At 43.3% G+C, this 23,289-nt stretch overlaps 1 protein-coding gene across 2 annotated transcripts in view; it reads left to right on the forward strand.

The window, feature by feature from the left end:
* The first annotated feature begins 3,840 nt into the window (after positions 1–3,840).
* The window catches only part of PGM2L1 (phosphoglucomutase 2 like 1), a 39,020-nt gene continuing 19,571 nt past the window's right edge, over positions 3,841–23,289 (forward strand). The window contains exons 1-4 of one of the 2 annotated variants that reach the window (XM_075050302.1): positions 3,841–3,924; positions 4,019–4,239; positions 15,906–16,073; positions 23,149–23,255. In XM_075050302.1, coding sequence (XP_074906403.1) covers positions 4,129–4,239; positions 15,906–16,073; positions 23,149–23,255 — 386 coding nt within the window. In that variant the 5' untranslated portion in view covers positions 3,841–3,924; positions 4,019–4,128. The remainder of the gene's footprint in view (positions 3,925–4,018; positions 4,240–15,905; positions 16,074–23,148; positions 23,256–23,289) is intronic. The other variant, XM_075050303.1, reaches the window with a different exon arrangement.

The following is a 23,289-nucleotide window of genomic DNA, read 5'->3' on the forward strand; positions in this document are numbered from 1 at the left end:
ACAAAATATGTGCATCGCTGTTCAGGGGTCTGATACAGAGACACTGCAAACCCAACCCTGCCAGGAGGACAGATACATTTAACCATGTAAAGGAGAATGGATATGCTCTTTACCCCTGCATGGCATAAACACAAATCCCAAACAAGAGCTATGTGTTATTAACGAGTCTCTATTAACTTACATGCTTTCGTTTACATTAGATGAAAACTAATTTGGGGGGCACAGACAGTTATCTGCCATTTCATAGTTGCAATTATGCTGCATGTGGGAGCTCTGGGTTTCATAACAGCGGCAGAGAGAGCACGGCCTTTCCCTGAAAGCAGCAGCAATGCATGCACACAGTCATACATATGCATATGTGGATGCACATGCTCGTTTTGGCTAGGAAGAAGTCATTCCCCCCCAGCTGAGCCCCGCCACGGTCCCCGCTGGCTCTGGCAGCTCCCAGCACACGAGCCGGCGGCTGCCAGCAGCCTGTCAGCCCTTCTCCTCCCAGCCTGGCTCGTATTCATCGCTGGCACTGTGGCCTCTCCCATGGGTTTTGGCCCCCAGACTGTTTGCTGCTGCTCAGTTTGGTCTGAGCATGCTGTGCCTCAATTAGGCGAAATGATACGTGAGGTTGAAAACTTAGAAATGTTGGCTTTCCTTCACTTGCAGATTAATTTCCTATTTTCTGGCTTTCCTCCACAGCCATAAGGACTGGAAATTTTGTCGTTAGTAACAGATGATGAATATAGAGATTTCTGCTGGCAACATGTACGGCCAGTGAGTGTGGGGAGGCTCTGCAATCACCCCGAAGTGCCCCAGAGAGCTGTGATTTGCCAGGTCCCAGTGCAGCGCAGTCCAGAGTCATACCAGCTTCTTTGCTATTGCTCTCTGTGACAGCACGAAAGCAGATGGGACTCAGTTTAACTTTCCTGTAGCAACATAATCAGCTTTAAAAATTCTTCTGGTGGCTGATTAATCCTCAAATACATTGGACTTAGTTGTCATCTCCCATAAGGTCAGTGTTTTCTCCAGGCCAACACAGCAAATCTCCATAAGCATGATCTAAGCCATATCACCTATAATCTTTTTATATGATTGCCCTGCTCTGGAGTTGCTCGGGCTGCCTGGCATCTGTGATATGTACTGTGGTGCCTTGGAGCTAGTTAACCAATGTCCTCTCACAGGGAAATATTTGGAAGCCAGATTGTCACTCTCTGACTCCGGATGCATTGGCAAGATCCCGAGAAGTTTCAAACCCTCCACGCTGTGGTTATTCCTGGTAAAGACATAACAGGAGGAGGCTTTTATCCTCTATGAGGCTGTTTTAGCTGTTCTTCAGGGAAATAATCATGGAGGAGCACTGAGATCTGAGAGAATGATAATTCTCCTATCTAGATATCTGAAGGGAAAACCCCGCTTTTAGTCATGGCTATGTAGCTGAATGCTGATAACGCAGGGTGTGGGCACAGCTGCTGCTGTCCTGCATGAAACCACTTAATGAGGTTCAAGCTTTCATGTACAGAAAGAGCCTGCCTGCTCTTCAGAAGAATTTAAAGCTTTCATTAAGCACATAGGGGAAAAAAAGGAGGCAAGAATTGAAGCATTTGAAGTGTGAAGTTTCCTTTTAATATCTCTTACTGCCTTTCCAAATAGCTACAGAGTTTTTGTAAGAAACGCTCTTTGGAGAGGTATTTAACACGGCCATTGTCCTTTTTTGAGGGGAAAACAAAGGTTTTATGGACTGGAGCTCCTATTATGCTGGGCTCTGGCCTCCTTTCCTTGAAGACAAAACACAAAGGAGGAGAAAAGAGCAGCAAAGGTATGAAAAGCAGGTGCTGTGCCTCTTGCTGACTCTCAGGTGCAAATTCACTGCAGGAGTCACCCTTGTCAGCTATTCTGAGATCTGGAGAAATGTGCCAGCATCTCGCTGTTTGGGACATGGTTTTAATCAGACTGCTGGGCTCAGGATGGCATCAGCACTGCTACAGATGCCACCTCTTTATGTGGAGATGTACAAGAAGGAGAAAAAATAAGGATGGGAGAGGAAGCAACATGGGGGTTAGGTGGCAACGGGTACAGAAGCCCATGGGGTGAAGCCAGAACTGGTGGGAACTGTGGAGCTTCGTATCCTGCTTGCAGGTTGGGCTGGCAGGGTCACCTCTGGCTCGTGGTCCTGCAAGGCCCACCACATGGCAGCTCTGGTTGTAGGGCCCTTCCCTACTGTCCCGCAGGCTCACTCCTTCTCCATCGGTACCAAAGGATAGATCCCCCAAATCCATCTGGAGATGGGAATATCCCACTCACTCACTGTTTTAGTCCTCTATTATGCCTGATTTCCTCACTCGAGCTTTATCAGTCTCCAGACTCTTCTCCTTCTATACCAGAAACAACCTTAGGAGAGTCCTTTAGTGATAACAGAAGACTTATGTTGACTTACTTGCTTCTTATCTTTATCTTCTGTTGACTTCTATCAGTAATTTACTGTAATAGACCAATTTAAAGGTTTATTTCCCCACACCCAAGTCAGACCTCTGGACTGGAGAATTTGTTTATGTCTGCAGCCAAGAAAGAGGTCCCTTCAGGACACTGACTTGCGAGCTTTGAAGGGGAGAGGTATTAAACTGAGATTTCTAAGCTTTCTTATGACGGATGGTTCCCTTCTGTATTTACAGTTTTCAACAACGTCCTTTGCCACACTGCTTGGGTACCCCAAACCGCCTCCCCACATCTTTGCCATCCCTCCATTGCATCTTCCTCTGCATTCAGTCTGTCTTTCCACCTCCCCCAGGAGCCTGTGCCGGTCACAGCCCTGGTGTTTTGTTCCTCCCTTCACGTCCAGCGTCCCCTGGGCAGCAGTCCCACCGCCCTCTGCCCATCTTCCCAAAGCCTCGCATCCCTCTGCAGTGCCTGCTGTCACTATGGCAACCTCTGCGAGGATGCTCTGCAGGATAAGGATGCGCTGTGGGATGAGGATGCGCTGCGGGATGTGGTCACTGCCGCGGCCTTCTGCTCGAGGACAGGCGATTCAATTAGAACCAAAGCAGCTTGGGGAGGGGAGATGGGGGGTTACAATTTTCCTCCTAACGGCAACTGAATTGCTGCTGAAGCCCGTCTGGAAACGCTTCTGAACAGGAGAAGGGGGTAGCACCGTTTCCGTTATCCTTTCAGAGTGAACAGATGATGCACTTGGCAGCATGAAGGCTGCCTCGGAGGCTGAAGGAGGAGCACAACCAGGGAGGTTGTTAGCTTTTCCTCATACAGATCACCCAGGAGGCAGAGAGCACCTGTTTAGTGGGGCGATAAGAGACACACTGTACATTTTTTTTCCCGCATCAAGCTAAAGGAGAGAGCCTCCACCCAGCCCTCTTTGCCTCTACCCTGACCCTGCTCAGGCCTCCTGAGGGCCAGGCGCTCTGTGACACTGATGGCCGACAGCTGCCCGCCCCTGGGGCCCGTACCGCCACCCCGGGGAGCCCCGGGCGAGGGCAGGACGGAGCCAGGCTCTCTCCTGAGGGGAGAGACGCGGCTACGGGAGAGGGTGTTCGGCGGGAGAAGCCGGGTCCCCCTCAGCCGGGCCGACTGAGGGAAGCCAAGCCGCTGCCCCCTCAGCCCTGTCCGCTTCCCCTCACCCTGAGGCGAACTAGGCGCGCCGCAAGGCCTGCCGGGAGTCGTAGTTCCTCCCCCGCCCGTCAGCCCATCACCTCTGCAGCCCGCGGCGGCGCTCGGACTACATTTCCCGTCATGCATCGCCGCTCTGCCCGGCCGCCTTGGAGTGGTCGAGGCGTGATTGGCGGAGCCGGGGCGCGGGGGCGGGGCCGCGGGGTTGTTGTCGAGCGGCGGCTGGCGGGCGGTGCTTGGGCGCGGCGGGAGGGCGGGCGTCCGTGCGGACCGTTGCCGGCTGAGGCGGCGATCGCCGTTACTCGGCGTTGAGCTGAGGTAAACAGCGGCCGCGGCGGGGAGCACCGGGCGCCCATCCCCTCCGCCGAGGCACCGGCCCGCCTCGCCTCCTCTCGCTCTTCCCTTCCCTCAGGCGATGCGCGGCGCCGCGGCGGGCGTCGCGAAGTGAAGAAGCGAAGCCGCCGCCGCTGCCGTCGTCGTCGTCCCCCGTTTCCCCCCCCCGCGACCCCCGCAGACGCCGACATGGGCGAGTGCGGAGCCCCCGGGGACGTCAACTCCAACGTCCTCGTCGCCCGCAGCACCGGCGACGCGCAGCTCGACAAGGCGGTGTGGCAGTGGCTGAGCTGGGACAAGGTGGGTGTGTGGCGGGGGACGGAGGCGGCGGGAACAGCCCCCCCCCACCTCAGCCCCGGTGGGGGCTTCTCCGCCTTCCCAAGGTTGTTTTGTCATCGGTCCCATCGCGTATGCCGTCTGCTTCCCATCCTGCCCGGTGCTTTCTCCCTCCCCGCGGTCCTCCGCGTTCCCTCGGCAGGGCCCTTTCCCCTGGGGATTGGGGGTGGCAGGTACCCTTCGGAAAAATAGCAGTCTGGATCCGGCCAGATCCCCGAAGGCAGCCGTGACCGAGAAATTCTTAACCTGTCAGAGGGGGAAGGTGAGGTATGCGGCCATCCAGGGGCTGTACCTGACGAAGGGATGGTATGATGTCATCCTGCTGGCACATGGAGTACGGCACCTGCTTCGTGTTGCTACCGCTTCTTCGTTAAGACAGAAACGTGCATCTTGTGAAATAGGATTTAAGGAAGGACTATTTAATGGCTTAAAATGCAGCTAGAGTCAAATGGTGTAATTTAGTTTTACTTAGCTTCCTGAATTTAACACCCTCCCCAGGAAAGAAACAGGCTCCAGAGGTCTAAGTTCTGGCATGCTCCTTTCCTTTTCAGCTCCAGCAGGGTGTGAAGAGGACTGCAGGCTTGGTTAGTTCTGATTAAACCATCCAAAGCAAATTTGGGGCCAGAATAATATGGTATTGGAGGTTATTTTGCTTAACTCGTTGTTGAAAGGGTTATTTTCTTTTCAGCTGGTTTATCCAAACATCATGGCCTGTGCTTTAAAAAAAAACATCTTGGAGCTGGGGGGAGGGTAAGCTACCATTGGTTTAGGTTTCTGTCTGTGGCTTCTTTTTTTTTTTTTTTTTTTTCACTCTAATGAGAGTGATTGTCAGTGTGTTTATACTGTTTCCTTTTTAGTTTCATCCTGTCAGGATCAAAGCAGGAGCGCTACAAGTAAATTCTATGTGATGGCCCTTGGATGAGCTTTCTGCTGCTTGGAAATAGGCTCTTCTCTTTCATTTTTGCAGGACTTGACACTTGCACTCTGTGCATTCTATGCTCAGAGCTGCTGTTGTGAAACTATCTGGGAATAGTAGAATGGGGGAGGGAAGGAGTGGAAAAGCGAAATAACATGCCTGATAATACCCTTCATAACCCAGATTGAACTCCAGTAAATGGTTTTGGGGGTTTTTATATAACCTCTTGTTAATGTATTGAAAGGTGTGTGTTTGTTTTTTTTTTTAAACAGATTAATAAATGCTTATCCTAAAAATGTATGAAGTAGGAGAACTTACACTTTTTAATGTTAAGGTTACTGGGGAAAAATATTTTGATTAAAACCAGCAACAGTGAAATATTACTGTTTCTATAGCTCCTTCTGAGGCCAAAATTAACCAATAAAATATGAACTGAAGAGTCAGTTTGATTGCACCTGTTTACCCTTGCTTCCCTAGGTGATAATCATGACCTTTCCTACAAGGCTGCTTGAACTTATTACTTTGAGAGATTTCAGAGAGAGTTCCTGTGAATTTTGAAAACTCAAATCACCTGGAGAAGGTGGACTCAGTGCTCCTGCAGGACTAGGGGCTGCACAGGTGGTTCAGAAGCACTTGCAGTTGCTCTGTTGAGGATGTAAACAAAAGAAGTGAAGGTGTTGTGGGATGGGAAGGTGAGGAGAAACCAGCAGGTACAGCATGAGGAGGGATTATTTGTCTGATGCCCTCATATTTCACCAGGAACCTAGGAAATGAGTTCTCTGTAGGTTTGCTGCTTATCAAGCAGCTTGACAAGGAGCTGTCTCTGTCTTGCCCCTTCCCCACTCCCCAGCTTCCTGAGCCGTAGGGACTTTTGCTGCCTCTGATCAAGGAAAAAATCTATGCACTACATTCACAGCTGTATTTAGCTGTGGGGAGCTTTTGTCCTCTAACTTAATTGAAAATTACTTGCTGTAATTAATTCTTAGAGTTGTGCTATTCATCCTTTTTGATTTGGGTATACATGGTAACCTCTTCTAAAACTGTAACTGATTACAGGCTGGGGTGTGTGTGGGTGGAGGACGCCTGACCATATGATGATCTTTCTGCTTTCCTCCTCTCTCTCAGCAGTTTTGTGCATCTTTATTAATGCTTCTAACAACTGGCTTAAAGGAGGCTCACTAACTAAATCTCCCTCCTTTCCCATTCTCTTGCCTTAATTGCTGTGTGTTTACTTTTGTCTTTGAGACAGGCTTGGAGGCACAAGGCACCCATTTGGTCCTCATTGGTAAACTATGTGAACAATTAGTTATTGTTCTGTATTTTCTCCCTTTAATTTCTCTTCATCCACTAACTTTCCTATGGTACTTCCACATCTGCCTTGAGTCTCCTAAAGGAGTCTGGCTTGTGTAGAAAGCTGTGATCAGAGCAGTTGTCTCCAAGAAAACAGCTTCTCTTTAGAGCAAATGTTACAATTTTGGACCTTGGTTGCAGTAATGATTTTATGTGCTTGTCTTAAATGGCTTTATAGAGTGGCAAGAATGTGCTATGCAGAGTGCGGCACGAAAATGAGGTGTGCTCAGTACAGTAGCTGAGGGTTTGTTGTATGTGGCAGCAGAGGAGGTTTTGGTGTAAGTCTGAGAGTCAGATACCGGCTCAGCAGCTGGTGGGAGAGAAGAGTATGATCAAGATCCTGATCTACTTAATCAAAAGCCTGGTTCCAAAGAAAGGTTCACAGCTTTGCCTGAAAGTTGGAGTAGATAACAGGTACCCTCGTGCTTTCCCTCAGTAAGTCCTCACTCTAAAAATGAAGCCTAAGCTCAAGCTGTTGGCTGCTGGTTTATTAGCCCTGTAGGATTGCTGACAAGACTCCTCTGGGCATGCTCAGTGTAGTGTAGCTTTGCCCATCTTCTATAAAGATACGGAGGAGTGTTTGTACACAAACTGTTCCTGGGCTGTGGTTGTTGTGGTGGAGTGTACCTGGGAGAAGGGGATGTTTTATGGTTATTACAAAGGCACTGTTAGAACACCACGTGGGGAGAAAAACTCTAATTAGTTCTCCAGGAGCTGTTTGTGCAGGCCCCTTTCACTGTACTCTTATTTTACTAATTCACGGGCTCATTGTCAGTGCACAAATGTAGCATGGATAGCTTCCTACTTGCTAACAAGGTGGCTTGATTGGTTTTAGGGCTTTTTTGGAGTGCTCCTCAGTGTTCTTTTAATTTTTGTGATTTATAAGATGTGTTTCAAGGGGCAATGGACTTGGTAGTTAAAGACCAATAACCTGCTCTTACCATTCAACTTGCAATATTTTTTACTTATTAAAACTTCTAAGTGAATTTTTAAGAATAAAAATGGGAAAGTAAAGTCTAGGAATTGGCCACAAGTGAGAAGATAAGTTCTTCAAAATTACATGTATGCATTGCAAGCTCTAACATTAAAACATGGAAGATAAAATGGTGAATTATTGAAATAGTTCATTCTGGGTCGAGTGAGGCACAAAACCTGTCTTGATACAACTAATGCTACTGAGAGCACATAAACAACTTTGTGAAATGGGGGAAGCTTTGAAATAACCCAAGTGCTGTGCTTTAGTGCCTGTTCTAATTCATTAAAGTACATTAAGTCCATCAGGTTAGTCTTGAAACTCATATGTCATGGCATTACTGTCTGTATTGATAAATAAACTGTATTGCTGTTTGTTGTCATGGAGGTGCAAAAGGGTATTGCTCGTCTGTGTTTACTCATTAACTTTCGGATATCAGAAATAAGACTTGAGCATTGGCTTGCATTGTATAATTTGGAACTTCCCTTTGCTAGGTACCTCTGAGTTCGTACATGTAAATATTCTGTGTGGTGTAGAATCTTTTGTGATTTTTTTAACTGCTGGTCTACACATATTTGGTTGGTTTAATGATTTAAAAGTGTTTTGAGAAATGAATCGTTCTTATTCTGCATCAGATCATAATGAGAGAATTGCAGAAAGAAGGTAGTCCCACCATTCCTCACTGTTGTACTTCCCCCTTGCTACCTGCCTGAGCTACAACAATATTCATGTAGTTGTTCAGGGAATGGATCCAGGGTGGTGGGGGGGAAGGGAGTGGATTTGCTATTGATCAGACTCACTGCAGCTGCATAAATGTTATTTCTTTCCTGACACAAGAAAGGAGCCAGCATGTTAGTGGGAGCAGTCTGGGAAGCTGTGAATCACCTCCTTCAGCAGCAGTGAGCTATAAAGCATTACTACAATAAGTGTCAATCCAGTTTATTTAAAAAGACATGTGGAATTGGTTGTAAAAAAAAAAAAAGGCAGTTAAGTAAGGTTTTTTTGTTTCTTGTTTTGTATTGGGCCAATATAAAAGAGGTGGCTTGTCTGCTGGCCTGTGCAGCTGGCTCCTGGGGAACCCTGCAGCATCCAGCCCTGGTGCCTTCCACCCACCCAGGTTCCTATGTGCAGCCCTCAGATTTATTCATAGGTACCCTTTATGTATATATATTTCTATATGTGTGCATATCACGTACATATATACACACACTTGTTTCCTTATATTTATGCATCTTTAAATAAGGACAGCAAGGAACAACCCCAAAAGGTTACCAAAAAAGACAGCACAGACTGGAAGAACCAGCCAGTGGGTTCATGAATCAGAAACTTTGAGGAACTTTATGTACTTAAGATGGGTGGTGGAGAGGGTACTCTGTTCATGGCTGTGGGGATTCTCTAGCTGCTGGTAGGGCTGTAGAGGGGTACAGAGATGGAGGGTAGTGATGAGGTTACTTTTGTCTGTGGCTGTGGGGAGCTTCTATAAGACAATGACAGGGTATGGAGGTGGAGGAATACAGAGCTGGTGGGTGATGTGGAGATCCCTTTGTCCTTAGCTGTGTGGAGCTTCCAGATGCCTTTAGATCCATAATGGGGTGTGGACGTGGAGGGTGGTAGGGTACAGAGATGGTTGGTGGTGTGGTGCTCCCTTTGTCCATGACTGATGGGCTTCTAGCTACCTGTGGGACGATAATGGGGTGTGGAGATGGAGGGATGGTGCAGAAATCCTTTTGTCCTCAGCTGTGAGGAGCTTCCAGCTGTGTGTAGGTCCATGATGCTGTACAGGCTGGGGCTGTGTGTTTCCTTATTCTTAGGTCAATGTCCTTGTAGAAAGGTGCAGCGCGCTCTGGCTGAGTAGTGGAGCCTCTGGTCTGGTTATGTCCACATCTGGGGCTGCAGCTGTCAAAGAGGTGTACATGTACCCCAAGTGGGTTGTCAGAGACAAGGGGTGTTCTGTAGGGAAACTTCTGCCTCTCAAGTACAGTACCTACAGCCATATGTAGAGGCTGTGATTTGCTCTACCATCACCTTTCCCTCTCCCACTGCGGTAACTAGCCTGAGTAACTGCTTGCCTGCAGTTACCTAACTGATTTTAACATAAAAATGTTGGTGTGGTTGCTGACTAGAAAACAAGCCTTTCTTGCTTCACGAGAGGAAATAACCTACAATTTTTGAGAAATTGTAAATGAGATCTTGATGCAGGTGCCACTGCTGGTCTTAAGTTGTGTATATAAGGTGACTAGCTATGCCATGGACAATGCTCCATTTCTCTTCATTAGGAGTTCCTACAAATAGATACTCTGGTGTGTTTGGATCTTAGGAACTGACCTTGACTTTATTTGAAAAAAAAAAAGCTTAAAACAATTGCTGATTAAAAACCAAAGGCTGGCTGGCAAAGCTTGATGCACTTAATTTGTGGCTGTTAAATTTGCTGAATTCTAAGCAAATTTGAGACTTATTTTTTTCTTCTCCCAGGCTACATATGCAAAGAGTGTCTGCAAAACAAAAAATGAATTGCTATGAGAGTTGTAAACTGCCACTTATTTTGACAGGGTATTAACTTTGAAACCTAACTCTGGCAGTAAGTACACATTAACAACGTGATTGGGAGTGAAAGAACCAGTGAGAAATATTCAACTAATGCCTTTGTAGTTTAATTCTCTAGTTGTCTCAGATTATGTATCCTGATGAGCTACAAAGAAAGTGTAATTCTTTATCGGTAGGCAACTGTGCAGTACATGTAAAACTGAAGATGAAGTGTAACACTGAATTCAGCAGAGAATATATTTTTTTGTCTAATAAAACCTCAAGCCTTTTTTAAACATGTTGATGTTGCAGTCTCAACTGCTATGCTGGACTGCTGCAGGACATGACCCTACAGTTCTCCCCTACATCTGATTCTGGCACTAACTTTGAACAACTACTTATAAAAATTATATCTCACATCCCCAGCAGGCTCATCCTTCCCTCTTCTTAAAAGCCATTATAATCACTTTAAACTCCACAGGACCACTAATATAGGTTATATGAAGTTCCTGAGTGAGAACTGAAGTCAGAAACAACACAGGTAACTTGCAGAAAACATTTTATGAGAAAGTAGTGCTAGCTTTCTAGAGATAGCATGTGTATATATTAGTGTAATAATTTTATAGGAAAAAAATAATGCAGAACTTATTTTTTTCTGGTGTGCACATAAGTGGCAGAACTATGTTCAGACTCTTACCCATGCAGCAGCCTGTCTGTCTCTGTCCCAGATGTTTCTTATTTCCATTTCTTTGTGACTGAATCTGAAGGGGAGGTTCTGATGGTCTCATTCTCTCTCCTCCCATCTTGTTAGTAATGCAAAACCCTGCTCTCTTTGAGAATGAGAGGACTCCCTGAAGGTACTTGGTAGAGTCTACTTGAAATGGGATAGGAAAACATTGCCTGACCTCTGGTTGCTCTTTACGTCCCATGTATCAAACAGCAAGCCTCAAAGCTATTTAAAAATTAAGAATGCTTCACAAATTTAATCTTAATGGTAGATTAATGTCTCTGAGGGCACTCACATCACATTTGTAGGTGCTGCCAGATTGGGAAGTAGACAGTTGGGGGCAGAGCTGCTATTCAGGGGGAAGTAGACAGGTGAGGGGAATGGACCAGCAGGGACATTCAAGTTAAATTCAGTGAGGACAGGCTGCACTTGAGAAAGAGAGATCCTCTATGGCAATGGAAGCTGGGGCTGGGCTCTGCTGAAAAGGCCCTGGGAGTCTCTGTAGGCAGCATGCTGAACAGGAGCCAACGGCCTCCCCTGGCAGTGGAGAAGGTTGACAGCATCACGGGCTGTTGTGGGGAAGGAATTCTCTCCCTTTGCTCAGCATTTGTTAGCCCACATCCAGATACCGCATCTGGTTTTGAGCCCCCCCCCCCCGGTACAAGACAGGTATTGACAAACTGGTGCAAGTTCAACAGAGGGACTCCAGGATGATTGGGGGGCTGGAGCACTTGCCCAGTGAGGTGAGACAGGGAACTGGTGCTGTTTTTCTTACTTACCCTCTCCCTGCTGGACCAAGGGGAAAGCCACAGTCAGAAACCCAACTCTAGCCCAGCCACCAGCCAGAGGCACCTTCTTTCCTTCCCTGTCCCTTTTCTGGCCTCAACAGTGTACACTTAGGTAGCATGAGCCTCTTCTTCCAGGGTCCTTCTGGCTGCTGTCACCTTATCTGCCATCTCCTTGCATACTGCTGGCAGTGGCCAGGACCCCTTCCCCACCCGGAGCAGGAGGAACAGCATCTGTTGCCTCTTGATTGCTGCCTTGTCCTGCCTGCTGACCTACATATATATATATGTGTGTGTGTGTGCGTGTGCCCAGCTGCAAGGGGTGGAGCCCTGTGGTGTGGTGCTGCTTGTCAGATGCATGGAAAGCTGTTTGGCTGGCAGCAGAGGTCTCCCCATCCCTGCAGGATGTGGGTCTGTGTGTGGGTCTCACCTCCCTCTCTAGTGCTGCCCTCTTCCCTGCCCTCTTTGTCTTTGGAAGGTTGGTCTCTGTGGGCTTGAAGGACCCTGCTCTCTGCCAGATGCTTTTTCCACCAGTAGGTAATCCTCTGAAAGCCAGTAGCAGCGTGGGGCTCGAAGGCTTTCAAGAGTCTGTCTCCCCTTTCTTTGGGGAGAGTTAGTGCTGCTTCTGCCAGACATCCTGCCCCATCCTGGGCTCAGGCCTGTGCACACGCGTTCCTATTGCAGCATGCAGACCCTGCTAAAGCCATGGTACTGAAATGGACTCAGCCTCTTCTTTTCCCCCTTCCCTAACCAATTCCTAGTGTGGGATAGCAACTGCAGCCTAGTTACTGGGATATTCCCCGCTCAGCTTCACAGGGCAATGAAGGAGAAACCAGTGCTTGGCAGTCAGCCCCTGAACCTCTTGGGGTATCCCTACCAGACAAGTCACCAGTGCATCTGGAACGGCTGGGGGACCCTAGGAAAGACCACAAGTCAGGTTGGTGGGGTAAGGCTGCAGGCACTGAGCTCACCACAGCACCTTTGCCCTTGGATCGCACCCTCTGTGCCTCCAACAGTGATGCTGCGCTTGCTGGCAGGCACAGCAGCTGGGGTCCCTACACTGACCTGCATTCCCTGAGCTGCGCTGCTGTCTGCGAGTGCTTTAGCTGCTCTTCCACAAAGTCTTGTTGGCCAGCAGCGCAGAGATTTGGAGTGTTTGGTGGGTATTGAAATAAATGCTCTTTTCATATCTCTGACATTCGCATACTGCTTGACTTCAGACAAAGCACTGAATTCTGTGGGCTCTTCAAATCACTAAATCCATGAGAAGAATTTGAATTGCTTTGTTAGAGCCATTAGGGATGCAAGCATATTTTAGAGCATTGCTTTTATTAAGAAATGACTAGTTTTGTATGAAACAGCCTAGTTTATTTCTACTTAGGACAGGAAGCTTTAGGCAGTCTTGTGTTGTTATTTTTTTTAAGGGTACTAAAAATAATGTCCAAACACTGTAGTTGATAATCTCTAAGGAACTTCCCTTTTGCTTATGCTAGGCTTCTGCGTTGTGATTAACGGAGCTTACTGACGTACTAATCCAGGCACTGGTTAACAGTGGGCATTTCAGTTGTTCTGAGTTTGTATTTCTAAGCTAATTGAGTTTGGTGTTAACACTATGCTGCTGCCTTGCTTGCCTTCAGAAGCTTGAGAAATTCTCTTCTAAGCAGTGATCTATTACAGTTATATTTGAATACATCAATGAACTACTTAAAGCTGCTAGTAAGCCTCTCGCCTCAATGTGGTGTAATTGCATCCATAGGTGGGATTGATATTTCCTTGGAACTTAGAAATACAATGGGATGCTGCATAGCTTGACTAATCTGATATATGCTCCTAGTGCCTCTTGCTTCACATGACAGGAAAGTTAGTGTTGATAGAGAGGGTGACTGTGCAGTGATACTAATGACTTCAGAAAATGTACTTTGCGTAAAGGCATACTAGACTTTCTTCTTTGTAATCCCAGTCTCTAATGTTAAAGTCTGTTCTGTGTTTTAACATTACAACTGTTCCGCTTTGACAAATGAACCTTCGTTAAGAGCTACTGTGAAACTTTCAGAGGTTTTACTTCATTTCATAAATGTAAAGCAAAACAGCAAAAAACTTGTTTTTTGAGAATTTGCAATAGGGTTAAATGTCAACAGTGGAAGCTATCATTATCTTTTAGTCCCACCTGACTGCAGTGCCTTTTGAAATTCTCAGTTTAGTATGGTAAATGGTGTTCATACCCAAGCAGTATGTTGCAAGAAGCTAAACTGGTCCATAGGCTCTGAAGCTCCAACTTGGGGCGGGGGGAGAAAAGCAGTAAGGATTGTGCCATGGATGGTTGTGATAACAGCTGTCTTGAGATCAGTCTTCTAATGCTATTGATGCGTAAGCCAGAGTGTGAGACAGATCATCACCACATCTGAATTTATACCAAGTCTCATAAAATTCCTTCTTTTTGTTGCCGCAGGACTTTCAGGTGATATGTGGAAAGCTTTGACATTTTCTTCTTTTTCGCCTTTTTTTTCTCCTTCCTTCTTTTCTGACTGCAGGAGATTTTAGCTAGCCGAGCGCAGCCTGAGCAAATTAAGATGTTATTTGGATGCTATTTTGGCTGACTCATTTTTGTTCCCTAGGAAATAAATAAGGTAGCTTCAATCAAAACCGCATGTTAATCTATTTGTAAAATAAATGTTTGCGCTATTGCTTCAGGAAAGTCTTGCCTTAGTTTTGCAAAACTCCAGACCATAAACTGTGTAATGTACTACATGTTACTCTATTTTTGCAGGCAAGCAATACAGCATATCCTAAAAAACCATTAAAGATGCTGTGTAATTTAATAACCTTATTTTAAAGCAAAATTATGTATTGAATTATGATAGTATGAAATGAGGTTTTCATGTACTCTTGCCTCAGACTCTTTTCAGATTAGTCATTTGTTTTCTGGTTGACTGCCTATGAACTGCTAAAAGAGAAGCTTTCACTTCTGGGATTTAATATTTGTTGTGCCCCGTTGTTTTTGTTTTATTCTTAAGCTTTTTTTTAAGCTGCGTTGTGAGTAATGGCTTGCTCTGGTTGCAGAGCCATCTGAGACCCTGAACAATAACGGCTTACCTTTTTATTTTACAGCACAAAGAAATTAAAATTTGTTTTAAATTCACGTGTCTCATCCTGCTAGTGTTCAAGATCTGTTGTCAAGCTGTGGAAATAGTTTCAGATTTTTCAACAAGTTTTATGCAGTATTTTTTTCCTAATGAAAGTGTGCAGCTTGCACCATTGTGCTTTCCCCAGCATTTTTCAAATCCTCCTGAAGAACCTCCCTCTGTGCAGAGCATGTTTCCCAATGCTGCAGAGCCTGCCTTGTGGCAGGCAGTGTGGGAGCTGAAGCTGGCTGACCTCTGTTTTAAATGTCAGGGGTGCTTCACCCTTGCCTTTCAGATTCCATTTGCCTTTTTTAACCCTTCCTTAGGGCCCTGCTTGAAGCAGTGCTGTTCTAGAGAAGCACTTGTGCAGCCTGAGCTGTACTGTTACACAGCTGTCATCATTGTTTTTTACAGCTGTGTATCGATTGCCTTCTACACTGTCTGTGTTGTTGGCAAGCCTCACTGGGTTGTGCTGTGTTTATAGGATCTGTTAAGTGTCTTGTCCAAACTGGATGTCAGTAGACAGGCTGAGTTTCTTGATGACCAAATGAATTCACTGAACCTTCAAAATCCCTGTGTTTATAAAATGTGGGTACTTATTGATCCACTTCTTTCAAAACAGCATCCTATGGGTAAAGTGCTCCCTGTTAGTACATGTAAAAAGACAGATGTAGATATTCTTCTATCACTGTTTTTCTTTGTCAACCTGGACTTGCCTTCTCTTGCTTTCCCCCAGGTCTCCCCAGGCATGTCCAGGATAGTGTGATTGGTATTACCATGACTATCTAATTCTAATCATCATAGGTAATTAATTTTGAAGTTTCCCTATTTTGTCTTATTGTTTCCTAGCCTCTATATCAGTTAGGATTTTCTTCTGTCTTCCAGCAGCACAGATCGAGAATTAACTTGTGCTATCTGCCTTGGAAAAACCTGTTCTGAAGTCTGTGCTCCTCAGTTACAGGCTTCATGTAGCTGGAAGGTGTGTTAATGACTAGGCAAACACATCAGCGTATCAATGGCAGCAAGAGCTCTTGAATCTCTTCTAAATAAGGATGATACAGAAAAGAATACAGTAGAAATGAGTGACAATGAAGGCTAGTTTGTACAGACAGGCATTTTATAGGATAGGAAGAACTTGTTGCACTGCAGAACTAGGAGTTATTTAAAAACAATGAGCATATAGTTCAGATCCTGATTTCAAGAACTAAATGAAGACCTTAATCTTCTTTTGCAGAACCAAAAAACAAAAGAACAGATTGAAAGCTTGTTACAGAATGGAAAACATAAAGAGTTACGGGATCGTCTCTGCTGCAGGCTGACCTTTGGGACTGCTGGGCTTCGCTCTGCTATGGGAGCAGGCTTTTGCTACATTAATGATCTTACGGTGATCCAGTCAACACAGGTAAGCTGAATAGTTGCATAGGAGACAACTGAATGGTTTCACAGTAAATGTTTGGGTCATACAGTGTACCACTGAAATACAAGCAGCCATTCAACAGTAGAGTGATAATGTGAAATGTTTAGTGCTGAAAGAAAATAAAGTAGCTTGAGCAGGTTTAATTGGACATCCTAGGAGGCAGAATATAATCACTTCCACTGGAATTTAGCCAGTAGTTAAGTCTATTATACTGCTCTGTAGTTGGAAATCATTATCTGTCATAAGAACTTTTAGTATTTGTCAAACTAAACAAAAAACCCCAAGAAAACCCAAAAAGCAAACCTACCTCCAACAAAACAAGCCTTTTCTTTCATTTTTAGCCAAAATTGTGAATAACTATACAAAAATAGCAGGTGTTGCTAAGAAAATGAACAGGAAGTAAGATGAAAAAGCAAATACAGACTGACTGTGAAGAATATCTGTATTGTGAATTGTTTAACTTCTGGGGAATCCTTCCAGTGACACTTGGTTGTGTTACCTACAACTGGATTGGGTAGCTTTAGAAAATGTTGTGGTTAAGTGCACTGGCATTGCTGTAGCTCTGTCTTTTAGCTCTTCACACTTTTTTAAGTAGAGAAGCAAGAAAATAATTTGAGATACAAACTTAAACTCTCAAACTGCAAATCTTATGTTATGTATTGTATCAGAGAGGTCGATGATTCATGGTTTATCTATTATTTAGTATTTATGTATTTGGGTTAGACATATAGAATTATTTGCTAAGAAAACATTGTAAGCAGATGTTGATCTTTTTGAGGCTAGTTCTTTGAAGTTTGGAGTATTTGGGGATGGACATCTTGACTTGAATACGGGCAGGGAGATCGTGGAACTTAGATGTAGCTCTTGACTGCCATTTTGACAGTTGTTGGAAAGGGTCTGATGGGATGGGTGTGCATGTGGGGTAAAGTTTTGGTCAGGGAGGCTTTAGTCATAATTTCCTGCTCCTCTGCCAGAGATTAGGCTCCTCTTGGTGGTGGCACTGGATACATATTTAGAAGGGCACAAGAGCTGGTACATGGAATTGAGGAGCTGGATAGGGGCTGCCGTGGGGACACGAATGATACCAGTGCTGAGGTGGGGAAGGCTGGTGGCAGAGACTCCCCACTTCTGACACATCTTGCTGTTTAAGTTAACAACCAGAAATAAAATTTTCTGGACTTGTTTCTTCAATATCTTTTACCTTCCTTTTTTCCCTGTTGATTTTGGTCTTGCATGCCAGAAGAGGTTTGGAAAATGATCGGACTCTTCTGTTTCCCTCCCTGCTTCTCTGTCAGACAATGTTAATGATTTGTATGTGTGTCGATTGTCTGAATGAATCAACCTATTGATTAATATAAGGCTTAATCATATTTGTTTTTCTTTGAAGTGCTGTTTTGTTCAAGGGCAGATGATACAATCTTTCTCAAAGAACTTGGTCCCTAGTTGTCTCACTTCTTTCCCCACCTTTTTTGATAAACACCTTTGGAAGGAACAGTTGATATTAGTTTAGTTCTTGATCCAAAGTGATCCATGCTTCTCTTCTATATTGCTCTCTCATAGTGGTTTTGTTCTTAAATTTGCTTATTGTACAGTACCAGGGTGCTTTTCAGCTGATGTTTTCCTCTATCAATTTTTCCCCCAAACAAGGAGATTAAATAACTACTCTTCACAACTAAACCTCATAAGAAGTTAATTCAGAGTACATTTGAAACTGCTTTGATATTATCAAGACTTTGAGCATGTGAAAGAAGAGTCTGAATTTGAACATTGATTTATCTAGGGTTGTAGTCTTGTTAAACTATCATTCCTGACTTTGATAGTCATTCTTGCACATATTTTATTATGGTAAATATTAACCAAAAAGCAGTGGGATTCTTAATGTGCAAAATACAGCTTTCTCCTACCCCAGTAAAGGTAGTGGGCAGCAAGGAAAGAGAAGTGTTGAATCCTTTTTCAAAAGAGTAGCATTAGTCAGAAAATGGATGTTCTGGATTTCCTTCCCTTATGAACATCGAAAATACAAATGGGTTTGGACTGTGTATATTAAATATATTTAAACATCTAATCTGTCCCCACCTTTAGTCTTGACTATTGAAAATATAATGAACTGGTATATTTGTAACTATTTTACTTGGAACATTCCTAAAAATATTTCATTATGACAAACCTACCAAATCTTATCTAATTTGTCAAGTACTTTTTTATAAGTGGAGCTGCAGCAATAGGATAAAAGGTGTTTTATTGCGTGATTTACAAAAGGTTGATAAAATCCCATTTAATACCATGTACTTAAACATTTTTAAATAGTTGTCTCTTTGCAGGTTAATGCTCTGATAAAAAGTCCCTCAGTAGACATGACTGAAATAATTTATTTTCTGTTGGCTTAGGGTAAAGTGATGTGCTTAAAACTTGGAACAGCTGGAACTCTAAGCTGTTTGACATGCTGCTAATGTCTGACTTGTACAACTGGAGCCCAAACTCTTGTGGTGAAACCAAATTCCAATAGCTGTTTATATAGGCTTTGAAAAGGAGAGAAATAATGTGTTGGAGCTCATTGGTAGGGTTTGCAACCCAGCCTTGTATCTGACCATTTTTTTGCTTCAGTATCATCTTGGGTCTAACAAAGTTTTCTTTGCATTTCTAATCTGTAAACTGGGCATATCTTAGAATGAGGATTCCTTTATTTCTACCCTTACTGATCTGAGTATACCAAACTTATCTGCTACAAATACTGTAATGGTGTGAACAAAGCTTACTAATGTGGTACAGGTGGTCTCGACTGATCCAGTGGGAATGAGCTGAAAAGATTAAGAAAAAAAAATAGTTTAAAAACTAGTAGTTTGTTGCCAGTGGTGGAATTGTTAAGAGTAGCAAAGTTGCTTTCAACAAGTTCTCTTTTCTTTGACGCAGAGTAAACACTTGATAATGCAGAGGAAGTTAATAATAGTTGTTTTATTTTTTGGCCTGTGTAGTCTGAATTTGGAGTTGCTCAAGCCCTGAGTGACTGAATGTTACATGCTGCCTTTGTGTTTCCAGTCTTATGAAAGCGTGACTGAACTTGGATCGGGTGACTGATACGCATTCTTGGCAGAAAGTGAAAAGTTTCATTTTGGTCAGCCAGGAGTGTGTTTGCAAGTTCAATTTCATGGACATCACTGGCTTCTGAAAGTAACAAACTGGGTTGTATTCATTTGCTTCCTCTGTGGAGCTTCTATTTTTAGCTGTTTATTAAAGCTATATATCAAGTTAGGAAAAGCAATCTCTGGGAAGCAGATTAGAACTTGTTTCTGAAGTAAACTGCATCAGATTTAATCTCTTTGAGTATTCTTGTTTCAGAAGCTAATGACGTAAACAGTTTTGCTGAACCTAATCTGAAAATGGGTAACTGTGTCTCTCTGTATTTGTCCTTACCTGCTACAGGAATAAATGGCCATTCAAAAAAGTAGACTACAGTGTAATAAAATTTCCTTCAATTAAAATAAACCTTGGTTAAGTTGCATGCTTAAGCGCATGCTGTGTTCTTCATTTGCATAATTATAATGATGTCACGAAAAGTCAGATCCAGAAAGGTACAGAATATCTAGAAGTTGCTTTTGACTATTCTGAGGATTGTTGGTATGTAACCTAAGCATAAAGCCTAGATTTTCCTGCTCAAGTATTGCTTCTGTCCTGCTGAGCCAATTGCTGTTATTAGTAGGTAAGTAACCCACCACTGACCTCCATAATGACAAAACCAGTCATCTTTGCATCATTGCTACGAGTTTCCTGTGCCTATATAAGCAAAGCTAAAGAAAATAGTTGAAAGATTTAAATACTGGGCTTCATAAAGCTGTTACTATCTCTCTTCATTTCATCAACCAAAAATCTTTCCATCCCATTCTTGATACCATCACTTTCCCCTTACTTCTCTTTTGAATTTCATCATAAGGGACTGGACATGCAAGAGAATTATTTAAAACATGGCAGTAGAAGCAGACTAGATATGTCTGTGAATTTTATATAGGGAAATCACCTGAACTGTGCAGTGGTATAAATACTTAATATTTAAGTTTTAGATCCACTGAGGTGGTTATACATTTGTATGCTGACACTTGCTAATAAGTTATTAATTATCACCAAGTATGCAATGGCAAGTTGTTGACTTGGATATCTTGAATTTAGAAGCAGTAGCTATCCCAGGAAAAATTAGATGGGGACACTATCAAAAACTGAGTCTTGTAAAAAGGAAATAGAAGTTCTTTAAATTTGTTCAAGAAAGAACTTATCCCAAGATGTGTTGGAGTTACTAACTAATTGCTGCCTGAGAAAGGGAGAATATCTGGAAAAAAATAGGTGTGAACTTGAGTAGAGAGTTCAGATAGCGGAGAGACTCTGCATTCACTTCCTCTTACTGTCATTTTTTATTTATTTTTATTTCCTGCAGCTTTAATAAAGATATTTGGATAGTAAACAAGTCCAGTAGGGCTGGACTAATTTCAGCTATGGGATCCTTGGCTAAGCTTAAGGTATTTTGTTCTCATACTTCATATTGCGTTGTCTTAATTTCAAGCAAAACTTCTCCATGGCAGAAAGTAAAGACGTTCCTATTTTCATTCATATGAAATCCTTGATATCTGTCAGTGAAGCTGGTTTAAGATGATGTCCTAGGAAAAATGTTGCCTCACCCTTGAGTAGAGTGTTACTTAGATTGTAGTGGCACCCAGGAGCTGCCAAAAATGCTCAGGCAGAAATAGCTGGGATGAGGTGCAAGGGAGAAAGTACAGAAGATCAAATCTACTAAAAAAAATATAAAAAAAAAAATCAATGTAGGCCCTGACTTTGCAACGGAAGTAAATCAGCTCTTCTGTGTTTGAGGAATGGAGGGAATAGGATGCTGGGAGATGTATAAGGGTGCAGCCATTAGAGCCAAAAAGCCAAACCAGCTATGATGGTTGTCATTGGGAAGTAAGGGGTGAGGAAGAAATTTGATGCGGAGAATCCCAGAGATGCTAAGGTTGCCAGAATGTTCAAGGGATGCCTCTCCTGTTGAGGGAAAGCTCCTGGGGGGTAGGTGTGAAATAGATATCTTGTGTAACACTTTTACAAATGTAAAGAGTGTTTTGTCATTTGTAATGTATTGACTTTCTTGTGTGGACAGGAGTGTTAGTTGTTCTATCTGAACTTACCTTGATTCATGCTGCTTCTGAAAAAGTTTATATGTCTCCGTTTTCTGCTTCTAATTAGTACCAGTTTGTCTAATAGGGTCCTGCTTCTTCTGTAAATCTTTTTTTTGGTGCAGTTTCTTGATGTTTGATGAACTAGTACAGATAAAAAAACTCTGCAATGTCCTCTGATCTCAAGATATCACTAGCCTAAATAAGGATCTGTTGATAAGAAATCTGTTGCTCATCCCTTTAAATGTTAGTCAATCTGTTCAAGTCAAACTTGAACAAGTTTTTCCCATTCCTCATTTTTCCCATTTTCCCATTCCTGTCTTGTATCTATTTACAACTGTGAATGAAATTTCTTGAAGTTGTCAGGGTGATAGGAACATGTTTGTGTATCAACACGTTTCAGTTCAGTGTGAAGGTGACTTCAGTGGGTGATCATGCCATGGCACAACTCCCAGTTTCATCAGTATTCAAAGATTTTTATTCATTTTACAAGTTTTTTCTCTCTCTCTGAATCCCTCTATAGAAGCACTACATCTGTGGCTGAAATGGTTCTCCAAAGAGATGCTAATATCCACTTGTTCAAATATGAAGTATATTCTTTGGTGGAAAGAATTAACCATTAAAACCACTTTAAAAATTGAGCTCAACTGGATTTCATGGGTAGGAGTCAGGCTAACTTTCCAATTGAGAGATTGCTTATTGGTGATATCGAGTCAGATTCAGATAAGGACACTGCAAAGAATTGCACTTAATACTGCAGGAAAAATCTGTTTAATTCTAGTATGAAACACTCCCACCCCTTCTATAAAGAGGAAGCTCGTGCCCTCGTGAGAGGTAGCCATTTTAAGATAAGCTTGGCTATGGTAAGTTCACAGTGCTGTGTTTGTGTCAGGGAAGGCTGCTTTCTGATTGTGGTGAACTGGTAGCCTCTGGAAATTTCCATTAACAATAGTGCTTCCATCTTTTTGTCTAAAACTGCTGATCCATCCTGGGTTGTTTTGGTGATGGATCTCCAGGGACATTCTAACTGGGAAATGAATGGATGTGAAGGCCACAGGGAAGGTGAAGCTGGAATACCATGTAATGCACTATTTCAAAGAGTGCCTATCTCTTCCTTTTTTGAAAAGAAGGGGTGGCTGACTGAGAGGCTGTTTTTCTTCTGTGTATGTTTCAGTGCATGTTTCTCCTCACCCGCAGTGTGTTTTAAAAGTTTACTCCCTTGATCTGCTTCCCTTTCTTTTCCCTGCACGGGAGCATTCTCTGATATCTTGCCATTGGAAATGTTCTGCCTTGATGTATAGAAGACAGCTTGTATTTATGCTATTTTATCTGCATAGTATATAAATTGAGGACTCTAATCTCTCTACCTGGAGCAGGTCACTAGTAATAAACTTTTTGTTTGAAAAAGTGGGTAAGGATGAAGCATCCTTTTAATGCAAATTTAGAACTAACATTTTGGAACCAGTGCTGAAGAGGTGTCTGACTTATGCTGTGAACACAAAGATAAAGACTAGCACTAGCCTTATATTGCCTGAGTGGATGGACTTTCAAAAAATGGATTTTTCTCAATCGGGTCTTTAAGATGATTGATTGAATACATAAAAGCATAGTATGGATTGAAAACAAGTGTTTGCTGCTTGAGGATTTTGCTGGCTTGAGCTTTCTTTTTATGCTGTTTGGTCATTTATTGTTGTGCCGCTTTTATTTCCCACAACTGTTTCTCTGCTTGCTTTCTTTCTGTGAATACTTTGGGGAAAAGTAAATACACTGCTTTTGTGAATATCTTTATTGATGATTTTGCCTACTGACATTATACATCCTATGTGAAAGATCATTTTTAATGTTTGTGTGTGCTGCACTAGAGCTAATTCTTTACTACTTTTTTCTTTCTTTTTTTTTCTTTCCAGGGGATCTACAAGTATCTTGAGAGGTGTTTTTCAGACTTTAAACAGAGAGGCTTTGTTGTTGGATATGACACACGAGGTCAGGTGACCAGCAACTGCAGCAGTAAGAAGTATGAGTATTGATTACATTTGCAAGACTAGAAA

The sequence above is a fragment of the Buteo buteo genome, chromosome 18 (assembly GCF_964188355.1).
Source record: "Buteo buteo chromosome 18, bButBut1.hap1.1, whole genome shotgun sequence".
In the NCBI taxonomy this organism is placed as follows: domain Eukaryota; kingdom Metazoa; phylum Chordata; class Aves; order Accipitriformes; family Accipitridae; genus Buteo; species Buteo buteo.